This window comes from Recurvomyces mirabilis (assembly GCF_035927965.1).
Source record: "Recurvomyces mirabilis strain CCFEE 5264 chromosome Unknown scaffold_35, whole genome shotgun sequence".
NCBI lineage: Eukaryota > Fungi > Ascomycota > Dothideomycetes > Mycosphaerellales > Teratosphaeriaceae > Recurvomyces > Recurvomyces mirabilis.
This window is the reverse complement of record NW_027041969.1, coordinates 52,670-70,622: the sequence shown is the minus strand read 5'-3', so window position 1 is coordinate 70,622 and position 17,953 is coordinate 52,670. Positions and strand designations below refer to the sequence as shown.

Below are 17,953 nucleotides of genomic sequence, written 5' to 3'. Positions count from 1 at the left end.
TGACCATGTTGTAATAGAAGTAAAATACAGGACGTTCCTAGTCGCTCGTAGTCCGAGAACCTCGCAGCGCAACAGGTAGCTTTCTAGTTTATACGAAGTCTTCAACTTTGTGTGCACACGCTTCATTCCAATGTGATATGTATTCCTTATGCCCTGTAGAACGACGCTCGCAACACGCATCTGGACTGCCAACGGAATCCGGCAAGGTACCGAGCGTTTATTACTAGGCCCACTACGAATGTCACTGCCGCACCCCGTGTCATGTTGAAGAACAGACGCCGCGAGGGACCAACGCTGACCTACGCCACAACATGATCCCAGTTCTCGCTCCCTTCATCTTGTTGGGCGGTTGACAAGGACATGCGAGTGCTTCTGCTCGGATCCACGGGCAGAGTAGGGGCGCGACTGCTCCCGGCACTTCTAGCCCACGGTCATATCGTTACCGTCTACATGAGAAATAGCCACAGACTCTCCAAAGGATGTTTGCCGCGAGACATTACCGTTGTTGAAGGATGCGCTACAGACACAGAAGCTATTAAGCGGACTATTCTTCGCCACGATTGCAGTGCTGTGATCAATACGGCAGGCAGAGCTTCGATACTGGGCACAAATACCAACTTCGCCGATATCTTCCAGGCGGTGACAGAAGCGGCAATGCAAGTACAGCAGGAGCGGAAATCCGGACCACTGCGGTGCTGGCTCCTAAGCGGCTGGCCCATCCTCGACAATCCAAAGACAGGCTTGCCTCTCCTTTCATAGTGCGTGAGCTATACCTCGGTCTCGGTGAATGCGACATCATGGCTGACTGCACATAGCAGCCTCCGAACGCACTCAACGCATCAAGTCAACTACGACCGCATCAGACATATATCGACCTCCAGTCTCGCTTGGTCCCTTTTCTGCGCAAGTAACATGCTCCCTCGCACTGCCTTGGTGAATCTCTCGCCAAGACCTGGTATCGCAATGCACAGCCTAGAAGTTGCAGCAGAACAGCCTCCTCAATGGTCAGAATCCATGTTCCACTTACCTCTCATCGGCCCGCATCTGAACGTAGCCTCGCAAATTCAGCGCTACTTCTCTCCGCTCGAAGACTGCATGGACCTTATTGCCGACGACCTGAAAGCCGGTCTTGGTAGCCCATGGATTGGACGGAGAGTTGGTGTCAAGGCTAAGGAGAACTGGAAGATCGGACCTTGGAGTTGGATGAATTCCATCTCTGATAACACGATGTGGAGTAGCACTACGTGGAGAGGCGTACCTATGGGCCGTGTTTCGTTCAGTTGACTGAGTCTTGCAACCCCATCCTCAGCATGATACTTCTCAAACGCTGTGACTGCTGGTCCTTTACCTGCTAAAGCCTGGAGCATTGGCTGAGCAGGGGAGCTACTGTTTGAAGATCTGTGCTATGGCAGACCACGTCCGCCACTACATGCTGCTCTCCCTCGATCCCCCAGACACTTTTGTGTGCATGGCTCAGCTTGTTCATGCAGGCATACGCGTGATCTCGCACATGCGTATTTGCTTGCTACCCGAACATCTGCCATGAATGCAACAACCATACACAAGTCAAATGCGCATGCTATCAGGAGTCTGGACCTTGATCTTCGTTCAATCCAGCTGGGCATCTGTGTTCACTCTCTACTCAGATTCCTTCCTTCACACGTTGTATATGTCATGCGACCCGAATTTCGCTCCAGTCACCATCTATTCAAATTATCTTTCACAAACACTCACGGTTACGAACAAAGCAGCAACCACGATGACTCAGGTGCTTTTAATGAACACCGCCAGACACAGACACTCACCGATTCGACGCGCGTATATATATGATCTGCCATGCGCTCCTGAAGCTGCACACTTCCATTCACCGACAAGCTTCTTCATCTACCGGACGTCCACATCGAATGAGCTACTTTGGCTACATCTCAACATCAAGCCACACTAAACCAAAAAACGAGCCAAGAGAGTACAGATACAGTCTGCCTTTCTCCGACAACCATCAATCGACTCCAATCCTCAATGACACTTTCTGGCAACAACTACCAGAAGTGACACAGCTTGGACATCTACATTACAACAGCAGCACAGGTCATTACCATCTCCATTCCTCGTTCTTCGAAATCATGGGCAGCAAGAACTTCCGCGGTGGCGCCCTCAGCCAGAAGAAGACGCCCACCATCCCAATCAGACCCACACTTCCTACGGACAGCGTCCGCAAGCCAGCGCTACCACCACCCGAAGTCATCGATGTCTTCGTGGGCGACATTCTTGTCGGCCCGTCTTGCGCCACATCCTGACTCGCTTCTCGACTGAAGCAGCATTGTGCTTCCCGAAGCTAGGGCTGAGCACCAAGAGCGACAAGGAGAGGCTCCCAGTTGCCAATGTTGTCTCCTCACCCGATTGCAATTCCAATAAGCAGCTACACCTTATAATCAACGGCGTGGCCGAAGAGCCTACCGTCAGCGCTGTCAAGGTCTGTCTTGACTGGATGGTCTTAAACTCGGGCGTCAATGGCAAGTCCAGCGGTCTCGTCCCTCTTGCACCCGTCGACATCGAGGAGCACTCCACAACTACCATCATCGATATATATAGCGCGGCGTTTTGCTTGGACATGCGTCCAGTCACTATCACGATCCAACCTCTGCGTGCTGTGATCATGGCGCGCCTGACCAACAACATGCCAGCCGTCGAGCTGCTGACCTATGTCCACGCCCGCGTCCCCGACTTCGACTCTGTGCACACCCGTGCGATCACCGCGTACTTCGAGTGGTTTGATGGTACGCCGTATGGTCGCCTCACAAACGCAGAGAACAAGAAGATCTGCGACTATGTCGAGACAGACGCGGGGTTCAACCAGATCTTCTACGAGGTTCAGAAGAGCCGTCGTCAGAAGGCATACTTCAAGTCTAAGGCGGCGAAGGCGGCGAAGCGTGCTGCAGCCGAGCGCAAGTTGCAGAAGGGCTGGGAGGGTCTCACCACCACCCCGGCCACGGAACCGAGTGCTGACAACATGAGCGAGGTCACGGCTACCGCGGCCCCTGCTGCCACCACCGCTTCCTCGGTACAATCATCTCCAGCTGAAGAGAAGGGTAACGGCAAGGGTGTAGGTGGGAAGCACGTGCCGGATGCTTGAGGACAAGACGTGGTGGGATTGAACAAGTATAAGTAGCTGGTGCACATGGTACCTCGCATGGCTAGCGTGTGAGATGGGTGGTCGTGTTACGGTGTTTGTGGCGTTCTCAGCATCCAGTACTGCCCTGTTGCGAGGTACATTGAGGACTTTGATAGCATGCAATTGGGCATGAAGTAGCATGAGCTCGCGTATCACGATTTCACAATGACATATGACTCTACACCCCTCTTTAGCTTGCAAGTACTCAAGATATGATGTTGTGCTACCCTTCCGTTAGTCTGAGGAGTCTTCGACCAGGAGTGATTTTGACTGCGGGCTGGACCTCAGACGGTAGGATTTACTGAGAAGATCGATAGGAACCACCCTATGCATGCTACTCTCATCATCAAGTATGCTATCGCCTTCGTCAAGCGGACTTCTGCCGTTCAGCCAAGGGCATCTCCGTTGTAAGTGTTGAACTCCCCGCAAGGCCCATTACTAACTACTGGGACAATCGGCTGGAATGTTCCGATGGTCCACTAACCACACCGTCAGCATCAACAATCTTCATAGTCGAAGCGATTCTTTACACACCGTGTTAGCCATCTGACTGCACTGCGAAAACCCGCCATCATTGTATACTTCGCACTCGCCTGATCCTTGAAAGTTCCAGTACCAGATCTGGCCGCCATCCGGATCATTCTGGCCGGCGACACAGCAGGCATAGGCCGAGCCAAGCCCGTAGTAGTAGTTATAACCATACTCGCCGGCCGTCCCTGAATAGCCAATGGAGTAGAAACCCGTCCCGTCTGCGGCAGCATCGGCCATGTTCTGCGTTGCGCATGCGGCATACACACTCGTGGTGGTCGAGCTTAAGGTCAATGTGCTGGTAGTGGTTGAAGTGGATGTTGATATGGCTATGCTAGTGATGGTCAATGTTTGGGTGCTTGTGATAGTAACGTTGGCCGACGGATACCTAGAAGCCTTTGTTAGCTTAGACTCTTGTCAATACGATCTTACTTCCACCTCTGGAACCGTATCGAAGAACTTTCAACCTCTGTTCATACGGGATATGGCTTACAACGATGCTGATTGAGGTCACTGTCGATCTCGAGGTAATCGCTGGTGCAGTGGCGCGGACTGTGGAGGTAATTGTCGATACTACAGTGGCACACGTTGCTTTTGGTAAAGTCACGATGCACTGGACGCCTTCCAGATATCGTGGCTTGCTAGAGCCCGGCGAGTCGACTTGCGGATCGTTACTGGAGGAGCTGCGCTTGCCAACCACCCCAGTACCATCCTTACCATCACTTCCCGAGTAGCTAGAGCACGAACTAGCATTAGTTTGAGTTCTACAAACAACAGATTTTCCTGCTTCGAAGCAGGTGTGTACGGATATCTACCTTGAGCTTGGTAAAGATGACTGCACAAGTACGAAACCGGAGGGTATGGGCACCGTTGAAGCTACGAGAGCGGTTGTGCTCGTGGTATTACCGATCGTGACGATTGTCATACTTATGCTAGTCGTGAGGACGATGCTGGTGACTGTATTTGTTGCCGTAGTCGTTCGTGTTCCCTACATACTCCGGTCAACGCCATTCCGAGATGTAGCCGCGGATGCTTTGTCTAGTATCGCATCTTTGACCTACAGCGGTAGAGACAGACGTGACAGTAATTGTCACAGTCTTCGTAGCTGAATATCTTCAGCTCTAGCCTCGAGTAAATACTGCGAGCGATGTTGAAGAGAATGGGCACAGGATGCCTAGATCGTACTGATGTGCCGCAGGAATTTACATGGGAGACCGGTTGAACTGACAATCGGGGCGATGGAGGTCTGACCCACGCCACAATATAAGGGTATGGTCCTATGTTCTCGTGGAGGATGCACGTAAGACTAAATAATATGAGTTATATTACCGTACATCGAACGGGGCGGCGTGGCGGCGTGGCTCAAAGCCGAAGCCGACACTCCATCTTGTATCCTTGTACAGTACAGAGCCATCGATCCGAACGATGATCTAATTCCATCCATGTATACTTATCATTACGGCACCTTCTGAACCCAGCATGCCAGCTACACGACACGTGGAACCGAGACGAGCTGAAAATTTGCGTGGAAAAAGGAATGCAAGATACAACTAATACATACATGCTCACATTGTCGCCACTACTGTCGGAGACGGGGAGGATGGTCTGCTCCTAGTCAACAGCAGCTATCATCCGCCATCCGAGCATCCCTTATTGTGTCACATGGACGACAAGTTGGATGATGGCCACGGCAGAGTTGTGAATGGCAGGTTGACAAGACTCCCAAGGCAAGGCATCCGAAGATCTTACCGTTGGCCACACAAATACAACACTTACCAAAGGCGAATTCTGGACTGGAGGGCATTGTAGTCATATCGTAGTAATCCAGCTCCAGCCGTGATCGTAGACGGCCTAAGAACTTCTCGACGAATGCATACAAGTGTCTGCCAATATGAAGCACAAAACCACAGCTTTGAGCTTGCCGTTTCTGCTCTGCATCGTAGTAACTACCACCCAGCAGCAGCGATCCATCTGGCGACGCTATCAATTCAGCCTGGAAGGGGGAGAAACAATTCAAAAGAGAATTGAGTCGGGATCTGCAGCCTGTCCACACTATCATCGAGGAGATTTGCTAGGCCCCCCATCGCTGAATACATGGCCCCCCAGGAAGCCTGTCAGACCGTTCCCGTATGTTGAAGTAGCAGCGACGGCTTCGTGCGGATCATAGGCTAGCGACCAGCCTCGCCTGGAGTCTTCCTCTTGGCTACTACTCAACTGGCGGCTCGCGTGTAGTACCTTGTGCATACCCTGAGTAGACTGGATCTGACATCGCCCGATATTGGTCACAGCATGGAAAGGCAGTCGGACTAGCTCAACAGATCTCGAACTTGTGTGTCAATAACCATTGGCGTATAGTGGTACACAATGGGCAGTGCACCAAACTTCCTGCCACATGAGCAGGTACAACTGCGCCGACTATCTAAGTCTCCTCATTTGCAACTAGCAGTCACGACGTGCTACCGTCTCTATATTTCTGCGCAGCCGTCACGGAAGCATGCTTCCATGTGGTTTGGCAACGCGCATGATCACTTCTCCAAGGCCTAGCACAGTTACTACAGAGATTGCTTGTGTTCACTGATCACCCTGCATGTTTGAGAAGCACATATATGTCCAAGCCTTCTTCATACAGCATGCTTCGATCATTCGACAACCTCCTCTGCCACTTTTATCAGCACAACGAGCACGACCATAACATATCCGCAATTCCTCTCAACTCTTTCGCATGTCAAAGAGTGCTTCCGACCTAGCCTCCACTTCTGCCACAAGTTCAGACTCACCCCATGAGATGGGGTCCAAGACTAGCAGAGGCGGTGTGCACCAAGCACGCACCAAGCCGACTCCTTCCCGAGAGCAGCAGGAGGAAAGGGTCAATTCCACAAAGCAGGCTGATGAGACAGTCGAGGTATACTCTGACGGCAACCTTGTTGGTACTGTCTCTCGTCGAGTCCTGGTGCGCTTTTCGAAAGCGGCAAGCGTCGCCTTTCCTAAGCCTGCTGGGAAAGAAACCGGCAAGCATGCGAACGAAAAGCTCCCAGATGCTGATCCAACTTTATGGTCAACCGCATATGTCAAGAAGGCTGCTAATGAAAAGGACACTACTAAAATCCGACTCGTCCTGGAAAATGTGCAGCGCCAGCCAAGCGAGGAAGCGTTGAGACAAGTACTGCGCTGGATGGTGATCAACAAGGATGTTCATGGCAATGAAGAGTTTCTCCCATTCTTTACCGACACTGCTGCTGACTTGCCGCTGTCAGTCTTGCTGGATCTATATGGCGCAACACTTGCTTTCCATCTTCGTCCTGCTCCTCATGCGCTTCGCGAGCACCTGAGTAAGGTCATCCTGCATACTAAACCGTCTACAAACAACATCGAAACCGTCCACAATCGAGTCCCGACCAATGAGGGCCTGCACAAGTGGATGATTACGGCTTACTACAGGTGGTGCGAAGATGGAGATCTGAGTGACGACGAGATCCAGGTCATCCAAGATTACGTGTACGAGAATTCCGATCTCACCAATCTCTTCCTCGACGTAGAAGAGACACGCAGGCAGCGCAAGGAAGAGCACAAGGAACGCAATGCTGCCAAGACGAAGGCCCGTGCCAAGGCTGCGAAGGACTTGCAAGACGGTTGGAAGGCTATGGCGGCTGGAGGATCGGTTGATGAGTCTAGCAAGAGCTCTCCTGTCGTGGCTGCTGGCAATGGTAAAGGAGTCGATGACAAGCATGTGCCCGGGGCTTCAAGCCGTTACCATGAGGCTTGTGTGGGACGTTACCATGAGGCTTGCGTGGGACATTGACAACGTTATTGTGTGACGCTGTACGAAAGAGTCGACCAGAGCATGCATCCTTGTCACGATAAATGACGAAGCATTGTTGGTGACGTAGAGCATGCATGTGTTCATTCGTGCTGGTGGACTCGTCTATGTGTTATGTATGGACGCTCTGCTGCAAGACTCAGCAGGTCTGAACCCACTGAGATCATGCAGGTGCGATAGCTTACAGAGTAGCTTGAGAGTCAACTCTTGGACGCAACATCTCACTTTTCCAATGGAGTGGTGTGAATCTTGTGAATCTTAATCAGCTCGCTTTGGGATATTTGTCAGCCAAATATTCCATCTTGTCCTTCCTCCATGTCTTATTATCGGTCTGCACGGCACTCCCACCAGACGTACTGATTATAGTCATTTCGAGACCCACCACATACAAAATCAGTGAATACAATGTCTGCATCTAAGAAAGCAGTCTACACTGCCAAGGTGGCCCTGCCAATGGCTGGCAAGGTCTTGAATCAAGCCATCACAGCTAATGGCATGGTCTACTGCTCCGGGCAGGTTGCTATGGATTCTAGTGGGAAGATCATCGAAGGCGATGTCAAAGCCCATACAGTACGTTCCTGACTACGAGATCTTCCGATCGTGCTCGCTCGCGGAGGTTGATCGTTGTTCAGAAGCAAATTCTCGACAACCTGTCAGCCGTGCTGGAAGCTGCTGGCACTTCGATGGAGAATGTCGTCAAATGCAACATCTATATCGCAGATGTGAAAGACTTCGCAGCTGTCAACGAAGTTTATGCAAAGTACTTTGGTGATGTGAAGCCAGCAAGAACGTACGCAATGTGTGCAATTGTTACACAAATGGATGCTGACGACCAGCAAGCTGTGTTCAAGCGTCACCACCTGTGCCCGTTCCCGTCGAGATTGAATGCACTGCAGTCCTACCGTCAGTCACACCTCAATCAAGTATGCATTACCAAGCAGCTGACGGGTTAGACCATCGTAGGACAAACAGCAAGCTCTAAAACTGCGAAAAGTCGTCTGTTGGATTCGCTGCTCAAGATTTGCTTCACCAATAACATGGCACACTACTGCGCAGTGAGACTTAGCAAGTCATGACAATGATATCTTCATGTGCTACGCGCAGAAGTGAAAATTCAGTATGCAATTCTGTACAAAGCATGACATGCCGTATATGTAAAACCAAACGCCTCGCTAAGTTCGACAAATGCATTACGCTAAGTTCGATGCCCGAATATGTTTCCACTCGAATGTCTCAGCCTTCTTGGTGTACTTGGCTCTGCCGTTCTTGTTGACTTTGGTGAAGCAACTTTCGGGCTTGGTATTGATCTGTGCTGTACGTGCTCTTCGGCCACAGTAGGCTCAAGCGCCGAATTCTGTGAGGTATCGTCATGCGCCGCTGCTGGTGATGCCCACTTATCTGATGTCCGAGGTGTGCTAACGGTCCGCCGTGCAAGAGAGCTATCAGGCGGACTTCTAACCCGTAGAAGACTCCGTTGTGGCATTGGTGGGTGACGATCTGATGGCGACTCGCGAAGTGAAGATGTGGGTGTCATAGGTCTGGTGCGTCCTTGTGGTTGAGAGGTTGCTCCGGCACTATTCCTGCTACCAGCATAGAATGGTCTCGCGCGTGGTATGGAAGAAGGTGTTCGAGGTGTGCTGGTCAACTCACGTTGCGCTGACGGCGACGCCTGACGAGCTTCGATTTCAGGCTCTGCGTGCGCCACGGGTGATGCAGGGCGGAAAGGCTTCTCCTGCGCTCGTGGACTACCTACGCTATTTCGCACCTTGTCAGACAAGGCGGGAGCACTCTTGACGACGCGAGGGCTACTCGCAGCACTTGTCGCTCGTTCTGACTCAAGTATTACAGACTTGTCAAGCTCATCCCGATCGTGTTCGAAACGTGAAGGTTCGACGCTGAGGTCACCCTCAAGATTTTCCTTGTCTACCATCAGAGCCGCGATCTTGCGGTCGTAGTCTTGAGTAAGACTGTGGAAGTCCTCGGCATGCTTGAGAGCAATCTGAGACTTGCGCTTGGAGATGCGACGATTGTATTCAGATACAAGCCTTTCTTCGGCAGTCCGAAGAGCTTTAGCCTCTTTCAGCGGCAGGCTGGTGAGTAGTGCGGTCTGGGCATTTGGCTCGTCATCCTCGATGCCGTAGTCCGCAACAAGCTGATTGCGTTCTTTCGTAAAGTCTGCAACACCTCGTGACATGGCATCCTTGTCGAGTCGGTCCCGCTCGGCGACTAGACCATCAAACTTCTCCTTGTATTCAGTAGCTAGCTGGTCCTTTGCACGCTGCAAGTCTCCCACATGCTCCTGGATCTTTTGTGCGAAAAGTGCCTCGTTAGCAGTAATTACACTTCCCAGTTCCGAGAGCTCGGCTTTGGCTTGCTGGAGGTAGTCCTCGAAAGACTGTGCCTTCGAAGCACGGCCATTAGTGCGATCAGCCCGAGAGCCCGATGGTCTGTATGTGTCGACACTATCACGATTGGTAGCCGAGAATTCGACGGCTTTGTCATGCAGAGTGCCTTTGCCTTGTAAACCACTTGTGGAACCGACGTCTCGCGTGCGTACAGTAGACGTGCCAGGCTGTTCCTCGTGCACGGGGGCCGATGAAATCTCCCCCGAAACGACCGCCTGCTCAGTCTGGACTTGAACATCGGTGTAATTGTCTGTGGACAGCGATGCTTCATGGCGCCTCTTCAGGTCGTCTAGTTCTTTCGCAAGCTTCTCGTGCTGTGCAGCGAGCTGATTCTTTTCTTCCAGCTTCTGCTGAAGCACAGCAACTGCATCGGCCTTCTCTTCCTCAGCCAGAGCAAGTCTCTGCTCTAACGAAGCAACTATGTTATCATTGTCTGCGGCTTCTTTTGTGTGTGCCCCACGATCATGCTGCTCCTGGAGCTCTCGCAGCGAAGCTTGGGCCTGCTCGTAATTCTGTAATGCGGCATCATGCTTTACTTGCAGAGCGTCGAGCTGTGCCTGTAGAGGCTCGTTAGCATCCACAGCGGCCTTGTCAGCATCGACGGTCTCTCCCCGGCTCTCGGCGAGCGCATGTTCGGACTTTGCTTGTTGATCAGTCGCTTCGTCAAGTCGATGTTGCAGAGTCTGCGCTTCCATAGCGATGATCTTGTGCTTGTCCTGGAAGCTGATTGTTTCCGCTTCAGCATGACTTAATTGTCCCTGTAGGCGTTGAATGGCTTCGTCGTTTTGGCTCTTGATCTCCTGTGCTTCTGATGCTCGCCGCTCAACGGACGCCGCCCTTTCAGACTCAAGCAATGCGCTAGCTTGTGCCAGATCTGATCGTAACACATTGAGCTCGCTGGTATGCGAAGCACGAAGCTCTTCCAGCTCGTTGCTGTGGTCTGCGTCCCGACGTCGTGACTTTTCTTGCCATGAAGAGTCGTGCTCAGCTGCGAACGTCGCAAGCGACTTTTCGTGACTCTGTTGGAGGTCGGCAGTGCTTGTGCGGGAGGTTTCGTCTGATTCGATACGTAATCGGTCGACTATCTCTTGGTGAGCAGACTTCAGGCGACCAAGCTCGGTGTCACTAGCCTTCCGTGCATCGGCGAGAACTTCGTCCAATGCAAGTCGATGCTCCTTCTGCGCTTCTTCGCCTCGCTCTATCGCAGTAGTGCGAGCACTATCGATGGCCTGCCGTAAGGCTTCGGCGTGCTGAGCCTGCAGCTGCTCAATCTTGTGCGCCGTCGTCGCCTGACCGTCTTTCAAAGCTGCAGCAGAGATCTTTGCCTGATCATCCTTCAAGGCCGCAACCTTATCGACCCATTCGAGATCGTGATCTCGTAAGGCCTTCTCGTGAGATACAGTAGCTTGTTCAACGTGCGCCTCGAGCCTCGACTGTACGGCATCGTTTGATTTCTGTTGAACCTCCAACGCCGCATGCATCTTCTCCTGCATAGAGTGTTCGAGCTGTTCAAATGCGATCTGGTGCTCTCGCCTGAGGATCTCTCTTTCTTCGTCTGTAGTCGCATTCAAATCACGTATTGTCTGGGAATGTTGAGCGTCTCTGCTGGCCCGCTCAGCGGTATGACGAGCTTCGGTTTCCGACAATCTGGACTTTATCGCTTCTAGCTCGGTCATATGTGCCTTTTGCGTAGCCTCAGAACCTGAGGTTGTCTCCTGATGTTTGTCCACGAGCTGCTGTCTCTCGGATTGGCCTTCAGCAACGACCCTCTGACTCTCGGAATTGTGTTTGGTCTTCAGCTGTGCAAGCTGCTCATTGAATTTGTCCTGCATCTCGGCCATAGCCCTTTCATGTTCAGCATTCATGGCGACTTGGTCCGCTCGTGCTGTAGCTAAAGATTTTCGAGAAGTTTCGACCTCAGCGGTATGCGCGTTACGAACTTCCGCAAGCTCTGCCGCATCGCACTGGCGAAGAGAAGCAATGCGAATCTCAGCAGCAGAATCAGTCTCGGCCAAACGCTCCTTAAGCTGGTCTCGAGCAGCATCCTTGGTCTCGTCAATGGCTTTCGCAACAGCACTTTGCAAATCAGCTTCATGAGCTTTAGCTGTCTCATCTGCTTTGGATGATAGACCTGTCTCCAGCTTTAGCATCTTGTCCGCATGCTCGGCTCGTATGCCTTTGATAGACGTCTCGGAGTCCGACTTCGCTGCTGCCAAGGATGCTTTTGCTTGTTCAAGTGCTACTGTACTCACGCTCAGCTTGCCACCGTGCTGTTCTGACAACGCTCGTGTCTGGGCTTCGTGCGACGAAGCCAGATGTTCAAGCTCAGCCCGTAAGTCCGCTATTTGTATCTCCATATCTGTACGCTTGCGGTCATGCGCGTCCTCAGTCTCACGTAGTAGGTTTGCATGATCGCTCCCAAGTCTCTCCAACTCAGATGTGTGATCCTGTGTAAGCTGGTCTTTCTCCTGGCTATTTCGAGTCTTGGCGTCTTGTAAAGCGACTTGGTGCCACTCATCTGACGATTCCAACCGTCGTCTGTGCTCGTCGTTCACGTAATCTTGATCCCGGCTGTGTTGATCACGAAGTTGCTGTAGCTGAGACTCATGTTCGGAAGCAGCCTGTTGCAACTTCTGCTCATGCTCGGTGACCAGATTTGCAAGCTCTTGGCCATGTCCGTCGCGGGCTTGCTGCGATCCAGAAAGATGCTCATCCGCATGCTGCTGCAGGACCGCTTCGTGCTCAGCAACAAGCTGAACCCGATCCTGGTCGTGCTGATCGCGAAGCTGTTGCAATTGTGTTTCGTGCTCGGCCGTATGCTGCTCCAAGGTTTGCTGATGCTCCGCAAGAAGCTGTCCGCGGTCTTGCGCATGTTCAGCTCTGACATTGCGCAGTGTCAAGTCATGTTCATGACTAGACTCTTCCAACGCTTTTCGATGCGCTGATTCCAGACTGTCACCGTCTTCCATATGTTGCTTCTGCAGAACTTTCATAGCAATTTGGTGCTTAGCTGTAAGATCTTCTGTGACCTGACCGATCACAGCATCATGCTCCTTGCTGCCCGCCTCGGCCTCAGTAGAATGTTTCTCACGTTCCTTTTGCAGCTGGTCCTGGGACTGCTTCTCCGCATCTGCCAGTACTGCTGCATGCTTGTGGCGAATCTCGTCCAGATCTGCTTGGTGTTTCGCCTCGGCAGCATCAGTGGCACGGCTGTGTTCGCTAGTCAACCTGGTCTTCTCTGTCTGCAAACCGGCCTGGCTATACTTCTCTGCATTAGCGACGGCGACCTCCCGTTCCTTGTGCAAATCCTCAATCTCATCTTTGTGTACAAGCGCAGCCGCATCGATAGCCTGCTTGTGCTCGTTGGCGAGCTTTAAGAAGGCCGCGTTGTGCTCGCGCTTAAGCAGCTCTATACCAACAAGGCTGCTGTTCTTTGCATTGTCGAGTGCTGCGTCATGACTCTTGTGGAGCTCATCTAGCGCTGCGGTATGCCGTTGCTCGGCTTGCCCGAGAGTCGTCCGATGCTGTTCCGTCATCTTGTCACGTTCTTGACTATGCTGGCTGGTCAGTGCCGAGACCCTTGCATCACTGGATTGACGTGCGGAGGCAAGAGCAGCCTCATGCTGTTCACGCGTCTTGTCATTCGCTGCCGTCCGAGCTTGCTCCGCAGCGTCCGATGCAGATTTGTGCTCAGCAACTATTCGCTCGAGGTCTTTGCTATGTCCGTCTTGGAGTTGTCGCAGCTTGATCTCAGCCTCACCCGTGGCGTGACTGATGGCGTCCGCATGGCTCTGGCTCAGGCTATCGAGTGCACCATGATGTCCTTGAGCAGCGTCCTCAGTCGCAGCGACTGTCTCTTCCTTCAGCCGCTTCAGCTCTGTGACATGCGCATCGTGCTGTTCAGATAGTGCTCTAGCATGGCTACCGCTGAGTTGTCGTAGGCTGTCATCGTGCGCTGCTACAAGATCCGAGTGTTGCTTCGCAGCATCAGAAGCGGCCTGGTCTAGCTGCTCGATCCGATGACGGTACTCAGTACTCTCAGCAGCTGAGCGCTCCTCGAAGGCAGACAGGGCGTTCTTTGCGGATGCGAGATCGGCTTGGCTCGTGCTCACTTGTTCAGTAAGATTGGCTGATGTCGCCTTCGCACTCTCAAGAGCACGAGCAGTATTCTCGTGTCTGTCCTTCAGATCTTCAACGCTATCCTGGAGTTCCTTCTTCTCGGAAAGAAAGCGCTCTTCGATTTGTGCCGTTGCCTTCTCCGCTTCTGCCAGATCCTCCTCCAATTGCGAAGTCTCTTGGCGAAGCTGAGATTCCTTGGACTGCAGGGAAGCAACTGCTTCCGAGGCAGCTTTGTTCGACTTTTCGAGCTCGACCTCGAGACCGTGCACCTTGTCTTGCAAGTTCTTCTGCTCAGCAGCGGTCTCATTCTCCAGTTGCGATCTAGTCTCTCGAGCTGCTGCCAGATCATCCTTAAGCGCCGTCACTTCCTCGTCGAGCTCAGCCTCCTTGGCTTTCATGGAAGCCTCTGCCTTGCTAGCAGCGCCTGTCGCCTTCGTGAGATTGTCGTTGAGCCTTTTGATCTGAGCTTCGAGCCGGTCCCTTTCTATCGCAGATTGGCGCTCGAGATTCGATCTGACTTCTCGTGTCTCTGCCAGATCCTTCTTCAGGGCGTCTACCACGGTGCTCGTCTCCGCATCAAGTCGTTCCCGCTCTGCTGAAGCTTGCTCCACGTTGCTATTCGCCACCTTTAGCTTTTGCTCCAGATCCCGAACCTGATCCTGGAATTTGTTATTGTCGACCATCGATCGCTCCTCCAGCTCCGACTTGCCTTTTTTCGCCTCAACCAGGTCCTTCTCCAGCTGAGTCTTGCCCTGCTTCAATTCGACCAGTCGCGACTCCAGGTCAGCTTTACTCTTGTTTGCCTGGTCCAGCTGCTTGTCCAGCTTCTGCCTCCCCTCTTGCGCCGCATTGAGTTCCTTGTCAAGCCTGCCTACCGTCTCACTGAAGACATCCCTATCGTCGTTGAGCGTTGCTTTGGCACCCGCAGCTACTCCCTCTGCGTGCGCAGCCTTGCTCTCCAGCTCAGCGATAGTCGCCTCCAGATCCTTTCGTAATTCTCGATGCGACTGCTCACCCTTCTGCAATTGATCTCGCAGCGAGCGACCATCTTTCGCTTCTTTGCTGAGACGACCAGCGAGGTCTGCCAATTTGGCTTGAGATTTCTCCCTTGATGCTTTAGCCTTGGCGTTATTGGCCTCGAGTTCTTGCTGCAGATTCGAAAGTGCGTTGTCGTGCTCAGCACGGTGCTCGGCGATCTGCTCGGAGTGCCGCCTGGTCGCCTCCGCTGCTGCATTCTTGCTGGCCTCGATCTGCTGCTGTAGTGTGTTGAGCTCGTCGCTGTGCTTAGCCAATGCTGTCTCCAAAGTGCGATCATGTTGCAAGGCAGCCTTTTTGGCAGCATTTCGAGCATCTTCAAGATCTTTCTGCACGGTCGAGAGTGTGGTCGCATGGTAAGACGTAGCCTCCTTTGCCTCTCGATGAGCACTTTTAAGATCTCGCTGGACAGTCAAGAGGAGTTCAGCATGCTTCGATCGTGCTGTCTCCACTTCCTCACTGTGGCGCTTGGCTGCCTCTGCTGCCTTTTGCTGGCTAGCTTCCACGGCCTGCTGGAGATCGCTTATAGTCTCTTCGTGTTGAGAACGCAGGACGCCAAGCTCCTTGGCATGATCGCGAGAAGTCTGCTCGATCCGACTAGTGACCTCCGACAGTACCTCGTCATGCTTTTCACGCATAGAGTCGACTTCCTTGGTATGGCTGCTTTGTAGCTGCTCCTTCACGTGCTGGAGTGCATCCTCATGCTTAGTTCGCACAACCTCCAGTTTCTCATCATGCTGCTTGCAGAGACTCTCAAACGCTGCCTTGGACTCTTCAGAGGACATTTGGTGCTCCTCCTTCAGCGCCCCAATGGCCTTTCCGTGATTCGATGTCGCCTGATCCAGCAGCTGAGCATGTTGCGTACGTACCGAGTCCAACTCGTGCTGTGATTGTGTCAGAGCATCATCGTGTTTACCCTGCAGCTTTTGTAGCTGAGCGACATGCTTGCTTCGCAGCTTCTCGAGCTCGCCATTGTGCGCCTCCACCACTTTCGAGGTCTCAGCTGAGGCGGTATCAAGCGCAGACTTAGTCTCATCCCGCTCGCTGGTAAGGAGCCTGATTTGAGACTGTGCATCCTTGAGCTCACTCCTAGTTTTTTCGGCGTGAGACTTTTCTGCATTGAGAGCGATCCGCGTTTCATCGGCCCGAGATTGGTGCTGCTGCGCATCATTCGCAGCCTCTTCGACTTTCCTCTTATACTGTTCGAGCTCCTTGGTAAAATTCGCACGCTGACTTTCGTGCTCGGTCGTGGAGTTGGCTGCAGCGGTCTCAGCTTCAATGAGCTGTCCGGCAAGCTCGTCTGCACGAGATCTCATCTGTGCAAGCTCCGTCTCCGTGGTAGAGTGTCGGTCTTCCAGCTCTTGGTGTTGCCGCTCAGCCTCGTTTCGACTCGCTTCGTGCTCCTCGATCGTTGCTCGGAGCAACTTGGCCTCGCCATCGTTCTTCTCGAGCAACTCATCGATGCGATCCTGGCTCTCACCCAACGTGCCTTTAAGCTCGGAGTGCTTATGCTGCAGGTCCTGCAACTCCGACGTCAGCTCGTCGTGGCGCGACTCCAGTTCCTTCCTACGCTCCTCAGCAATCCGCACACTACCCTCGGCATCCTCTTTCGTCTTTGTTAGCAACTCAGCGGACTGTGCATTCTTCTCCTCGAGTTCAACTACACGGGCATCACTCTCCGCCAGCTTCGTCTCATGATCGTGTTGTTGCTTCTCGAATGAGTCGTTCCGCTCCTGCAACTCACGCACCGAATCGAGGGACTGTGCTTTGACCTGCTCGAACTCATGCCTGAAATCGTCTAATTCATTTTGCAGGGCAGTCATTTGACGGCGATCGTTCTCCTCTTTTTCATTAGCTCTGGTCAGCGATTCACGGAGGTCAGTGGTCTCAGAAATTCGCTCTTCCTTTTCCTCCTTGAGTTGCTCGACTTCTTTGCGGACGTCGGTCAATGAAGATTCTACAGAGTCAAGCTGCTTGAAAAGGTCCTCCTTTGCTCGTCTCTCGTTGTGTTGGGCTCGTACGGCGTCGCTATGTAAGAACTCCAGCTTTCGCCGCTCCTCGTCTGAATCATCGAATCGCTTCTGCACGTCTGCAAGAGAAGTCTGTACATCCTCGAGTTGCTGGAAAAGCTCTTGCTTCGCCGTTCGCTCGATATCGAGAGTTTGCAGAGTCTCCTCATGCGATGTCCGCAGTTTTGCGACTTCGGACTGTGCAGTGTCCAATCTCCTCTGTACATCCTTGACTTGCTGATCCAGCGTCTCGATCCTCGACCTCTCCTCTGTTAGCGCCACGTCAAGGGACTTGTTAGCTCCTCGAGCCTCCCTCAATTCATTCCTATTGTCGTCCAGTAGCTCAGCCAAGCTCTCCTTCTCATCCATGAGCTTATCGATCCTCTCTTCCGCAGCACCCAACCACTCCTCCCTTTGCTGCCTCACCAGTTGCAACTCCTGCCGTATACCCTCCAGCTCCTCTTCTGTCTCATCAGGCTCCACGGTCGCCGTAGTGCCGAACTCTTCGGCCTCGGAGTCGCTATCCAGATCGACCTCGGAAGCTCGCCTAGCAAGCTGCTTCTCATCGCGAATGCGTTTCTTGAGACTGTCCAGCTCCTGTAGTACCCGTGCATGCGATATAGGTTCTTCCGGTGCGGAGCTTTGCCTTCGAAAGACCTGAGCTGTGATCATGCCACCGGAGGCATTGCGCCGAGGCCCGCTCTGTGTCCGCTGAACCAATTGCTTGATGCGATCGATCTCCCGCGCGATACTACGATGCGCAGTTGGCGACTCAGGCCTCTCGGTCATGAAAGAGGCTTCGCTCCATGCTCTGCTGCTCGCTGGTCTGGAGACCGGCGAGCTGTCTATGTCGTCTGCCATATCTACG

General features: G+C 52.8%; 5 protein-coding genes across 5 annotated transcripts; 3 read left to right on the top strand and 2 right to left on the bottom strand.

Moving 5' to 3' along the window:
• Window positions 1-2,123: 2,123 nt before the first annotated feature.
• LTS14_009919 (uncharacterized protein) lies at window positions 2,124-3,133 on the top strand (the record flags this gene model as incomplete). The annotated part of the gene is made up of 2 exons (XM_064842597.1): window positions 2,124-2,270; window positions 2,336-3,133. The coding sequence occupies 2 exons, from the start codon at window positions 2,124-2,126 to the stop codon at window positions 3,131-3,133; spliced, it is 945 nt and encodes a 314-aa protein (XP_064689787.1).
• A 425-nt stretch (window positions 3,134-3,558) lies between these two features.
• LTS14_009918 (uncharacterized protein) lies at window positions 3,559-3,940 on the bottom strand (the record flags this gene model as incomplete). The annotated part of the gene is made up of 2 exons (XM_064842596.1): window positions 3,559-3,651; window positions 3,707-3,940. The coding sequence occupies 2 exons, from the start codon at window positions 3,938-3,940 to the stop codon at window positions 3,559-3,561; spliced, it is 327 nt and encodes a 108-aa protein (XP_064689786.1).
• A 2,482-nt stretch (window positions 3,941-6,422) lies between these two features.
• LTS14_009917 (uncharacterized protein) lies at window positions 6,423-7,499 on the top strand (the record flags this gene model as incomplete). Its single annotated transcript, XM_064842595.1, has 1 exon — window positions 6,423-7,499. The coding sequence occupies one exon, from the start codon at window positions 6,423-6,425 to the stop codon at window positions 7,497-7,499; it is 1,077 nt and encodes a 358-aa protein (XP_064689785.1).
• A 423-nt stretch (window positions 7,500-7,922) lies between these two features.
• Window positions 7,923-8,470, top strand: LTS14_009916 (uncharacterized protein; the record flags this gene model as incomplete). The annotated part of the gene is made up of 2 exons (XM_064842594.1): window positions 7,923-8,087; window positions 8,150-8,470. The coding sequence occupies 2 exons, from the start codon at window positions 7,923-7,925 to the stop codon at window positions 8,468-8,470; spliced, it is 486 nt and encodes a 161-aa protein (XP_064689784.1).
• A 577-nt stretch (window positions 8,471-9,047) lies between these two features.
• LTS14_009915 (uncharacterized protein) lies at window positions 9,048-17,946 on the bottom strand (the record flags this gene model as incomplete). Its single annotated transcript, XM_064842593.1, has 2 exons — window positions 9,048-9,097; window positions 9,168-17,946. The coding sequence occupies 2 exons, from the start codon at window positions 17,944-17,946 to the stop codon at window positions 9,048-9,050; spliced, it is 8,829 nt and encodes a 2,942-aa protein (XP_064689783.1).
• Between the last annotated feature and the right edge of the window lie 7 nt (window positions 17,947-17,953).